The 4,970-nt window shown below is 39.2% G+C and overlaps 1 protein-coding gene across 1 annotated transcript; it reads right to left on the reverse strand.

The window, feature by feature from the left end:
- Positions 1–3,518: 3,518 nt before the first annotated feature.
- Positions 3,519–4,970, reverse strand: LOC137744648 (polyubiquitin 4-like). Its single transcript, XM_068484419.1, has one exon. It carries the CDS (start codon positions 4,849–4,851, stop codon positions 3,703–3,705), a length of 1,149 nt encoding a protein of 382 aa, XP_068340520.1. The 5' UTR covers positions 4,852–4,970; the 3' UTR covers positions 3,519–3,702.

The raw sequence follows: 4,970 nt of genomic DNA on the forward strand, positions 1-4,970 counted from the left end.
GGTGAAGTAGGTGGATGTTGTAGGTGAAGTAAGTGTGTGGTGTAGCTTTCATTTGGTTTGCTATAAATACCCAAGTCCTCAAGCATTGTAAATCATCCAAGGAGAAACAAAGCCTAGAGCTAAATAAGAAAAGCTTTGCTAATTAGTTTGTTTTGTGAGCTTTCTTTAAGAGTGTGCTCTATTTTCTTCTTCTTGGGATCATTAGAGTTATCTTGGATACTCTTCTTATTCAACAGTGTGTAGATTCGTCCATGGCTTCTTCATCCATGAACATGTCTGTGTTTAACTTAGAAACACAACAACTTTTTGAAATCAATTTCATATCTCAGAAATAAATGGACAGGCAGTCTCGTGTGTTCTTTAACTTATTTAGACAGGCTGACAGAGTTGAAAAGCTTGCTGAAATTATACAAAGATTGGAGCAAGGTGATCTGAAGCTTAGAGCTCGGGCTTTGGAATCCGAGAGAGCATTCCAGCGGGTTGCAACTGTCCAGGAGACTTTGGGAATGTGAGTTGAACTTACTCATGACCTAATGGCATACACACATGGGAAAGACTTCGTCAAACAGTCTGCAGGTATGTGTTGCAGATATTACTTCAGTATTTGCATATACAGAATATATTTGGAGTGATGATTGTGATTTAGTTGGTTAAATCTTATGTTCTTGGCTAGTTTGTTATAGAGCTTGTGTGGTTGCTCTTACACTATTATCTTAAGAACAAAACTATATCGCCTCTTAGCTACTTCACAGTTCAAGATTCCTAAAGTAAAGATATGCATAGCACAATGTAATCGAAAATATCAAGGTTGGGAGCAAAGACACTCACAATTCAAAAATCATGGAAGTATCAGATTAGTCGGTTCAAACCAGTGGAAGGTAGCACTTGATTCAGAGGTGTTACAAGCCGTCCATAATTTTATTTTATTTTTTTAAATATGAAACGATCAAAATGCCCTTAAAGAGTATGTGTCGACTTTCATTGACTTACTAGTCAGGACATGTGTGACGTATTAATTAGTATATTTTAACAGTACTCGTTATTATGAACGACTAATCATAAGCATAGCAAAAATTAAAACTAGAAGAAAGATTTTACGGAACATGTATAAATCATTTTATGTAAAGTAGTGTAAAAGATAATAGCTTTAGAATAAAATAATAAAGAAAGAAGGAAAATGAGAGGTCGAGAAGGATCGAGAAAAAGGAAAGAAGGAAAGAGAGAAGACAAAAAAAAAAAAAAGGGGGTGTGGGGACTCACTTCCCATGGGGAACGAGTCCTGCGAGTCTGATCACCAAAACACTACCAGGGAAGAGAGAGAGAATTGGGAGAGGATGTGCAAATAGTCTTGACGAGCAACCTTATGAGCTTATTGGTTTCTCCCCATTAGTCGACCCAAAAATAAAGAGAAGAAAGGACAAATGGAAGGAAGGGATTAGATATTAATTAGAAGCAGAGAGAAGGGAGTTGAAGATATTCGTATCCTTCTCGCTTGGGATGTCAACCTGCAGTGTGGATTCATATTCTCAACTCTCTTTATCCTTTCCGTTTAGCTAATTATTATTAATATTTCTTTCGGTTAATCTGCCGTGGATTAGCTATTGTTTGCAAAACTGGTATTATATATATGCAAATGCCTAAACCCTAGAATGGTATAAAAGCCGAAACGGATGTTTTGTTTATTAGCCCTGTTTCTGAAGACTTGTATTATGCAGAAAGCTATATTGTTGTATTACTACGCTTGGCAAAGTATTTCGACTAGTCCACTTCGGGAAGCTGGTTGTTTTCCAAACGATTGTATACTGAATACATAATTACTTACGAAGAGAAAATATATGCAGGTGGTTTTATCTACATGTGTATCAAAGTACATGCATATCTTCCTCACGCAATTTTTACAATCCAATCGGATTGGTTTTGAAGAAAACAAGCTATTTTATTTGCTACAAGTAGTCCAGCTAATTATTATCAAACCATTGGCTCTATGTTTTGATATAGAATTTGAAAGAGGTATTCATATAAAAATTGATTGTGATTGTATTTAAATTATATTAGTTGGTAAGGTTAGGGCTGATATAGATATCAATAGTTTGACAAATCCGATTCGGTGTGATTACTATTTTGATCATGTGCTTCATGTTTATACATCACTTTCTTTGTTTGAATGTTAAAATAGGTGTCTTAATAAGTATACATATCTATATGCATTACTACACTAAAACCAAAACCAATTTGACGATTCACGTTCTGAAGCCATGTGCCTATACCATCTCATAAGAGTTACGATGTTTACATGTATGTAGTAATGACTCGCAGTGGTGATAGGAGTTTATTGAAACGGTGAACTATGAATGACTTGATCCTTTTTTAAGGTATTTAGGCAATCTAACGATGAGGTTAGATGCAGCCATAAAGTAAACAAAGATTTCTATGCAATCTGAATCTTGAGTTGCGCTTTGTACATATCTCGGAGGCGGGGTATATTAGATATGCAGATAATTGGTGATGTCACGTGTCGATTCTGGACATAAGATCGGGGCTTGACAAGATGCATGTTAGCTCAAAGCATTACTACTTAATTCTGTAATTTTTGCATATTCAAGATAAATTGGTATGCACCATAAGCTTCTACTTGGAACAGTATCTGAAAGAAAAGATAGAAATCGAAGCAACAAAACCAACAAACTAGTATTCCGCCTTCTTTGGGGCGGGAAGGTTAGGCAGAAACTAAGAATACATAACTCAACAATTGTTACTACTTCGACATCATTCTAGATCTTGTTCCTTGACATATACGACAATAAGCTAAACTTAGCAAATAGAGAATAACTAGAAAAACACACGATTTGTACTAGTTGGGCATATCTTTTGCCTACATTCAGTTGTGATTTCTCACGGCTTCTTTGGCCGTATTTTATAAAACCCTTGAGCTAATCCCTCTTTTCTCTCTAGGCTGTCTCTGATTTCCGCTTGCTTTTCAGCTCCTTGCTCTCTGCTTTTACAATTCCTAATCTAATTGTACAGGAAAACTTATTCTTTCCAAATCCTTGTAGGACAAGAATATGTGCAACCTTTAGCTTTCCTAATACAATCCTAAACAAAATAAGACTAACAAATGACGAGCCAAATCATAACAACAATAACCCCAGCTTGATGAACCCAAAATAAAATTTCAGCACACAATAAGGGATGTTTCAATCTGCATATTCGAAAGCTTAAAGCATTGCAGTGAAATTTTACTCCATACAGATCAGATCAGAACATCCCTTCGAGATGGAATTCACTAAACCTAATTTGAGTATTTCAATTACTATCCATCGCTTGCTGCTACTTCTTAAGCCACAACAGATGCACACAAATTCATTGTTTAATCCAATCCATTCCCTTTTTAATTCACGCACAACCAATAACCTCATGAGCAGGATTAGGCTAACTGAATTATAGCAGCAGAACAACATCGTTAGAAATGAAGTCATTACTCAACAAAAAAACAATTGCAAAGAGAGCAACACAGATAGTGTTCACAAAACTAAAAATTATTCATTGATACCAAACTGAGTTTTGACGATTAAAAGTAACGATAGAACAACACATTCACCATCCCAAAGAACAAAACACGGTGGCAGACTGGCCACTCAGCACAATTACACCACCATCATAACCAACATATCAGAACAAAACAAAATGAAACTAACCAACTTTCTAGAAATCACCGCCACGGAGACGAAGAACGAGATGGAGGGTAGACTCTTTCTGAATGTTGTAATCCGCAAGGGTACGACCATCCTCTAGCTGTTTCCCAGCGAAGATCAACCTTTGCTGGTCAGGTGGGATCCCCTCCTTGTCCTGAATCTTAGCTTTGACATTGTCAATAGTGTCAGAGCTCTCAACCTCGAGAGTGATCGTCTTCCCCGTCAGTGTCTTCACAAATATCTGCATACCACCGCGAAGCCTGAGCACAAGGTGAAGGGTCGACTCCTTCTGGATGTTGTAATCCGCCAGGGTCCTGCCATCCTCCAACTGCTTCCCGGCAAAAATAAGCCTCTGCTGATCTGGAGGAATGCCCTCCTTGTCTTGAATCTTCGCCTTCACGTTATCAATGGTATCTGAGCTCTCCACCTCCAGAGTGATAGTCTTTCCAGTCAGAGTCTTCACAAATATCTGCATACCACCCCTCAATCGAAGAACCAAGTGCAAAGTTGACTCCTTTTGGATGTTGTAATCCCCAAGAGTCCTACCATCCTCCAATTGCTTACCAGCAAAAATTAATCTCTGCTGATCTGGGGGGATTCCCTCCTTATCTTGGATCTTTGCCTTGACGTTATCGATCGTATCAGAACTTTCGACCTCCAGAGTAATTGTCTTCCCGGTCAGGGTTTTGACAAAGATCTGCATACCGCCTCTCAATCGAAGAACCAAGTGCAAAGTCGACTCCTTCTGGATGTTGTAGTCGGCTAGGGTGCGACCGTCCTCCAATTGCTTGCCGGCGAAGATAAGCCTCTGCTGGTCCGGAGGAATCCCCTCCTTATCTTGGATCTTGGCCTTGACGTTGTCGATCGTATCGGAGCTCTCGACCTCCAAAGTTATCGTCTTCCCGGTTAGGGTTTTGACGAAGATCTGCATACCTCCACGGAGACGGAGGACCAGATGGAGAGTCGATTCCTTCTGGATATTGTAATCGGCAAGGGTCCGGCCATCCTCGAGCTGCTTTCCGGCGAAGATAAGCCGCTGCTGATCGGGAGGGATGCCTTCCTTATCCTGGATCTTAGCCTTGACGTTATCGATCGTGTCGGAGCTCTCGACCTCGAGAGTGATGGTCTTGCCGGTTAGGGTTTTCACGAAGATCTGCATGATTTCAGAAAACGGGAGATGAAATTCGAAAGCAGTTTGAAATTAGGGATTTGGAAAATTGAGAGAGAATTGGGATCGATGAGAAATTGTTGAATCAATTGTGACTTGTGGGGAAGAGA

This window comes from Pyrus communis, chromosome 9 (assembly GCF_963583255.1).
Source record: "Pyrus communis chromosome 9, drPyrComm1.1, whole genome shotgun sequence".
Classification (NCBI taxonomy): Eukaryota; Viridiplantae; Streptophyta; class Magnoliopsida; order Rosales; family Rosaceae; genus Pyrus; species Pyrus communis.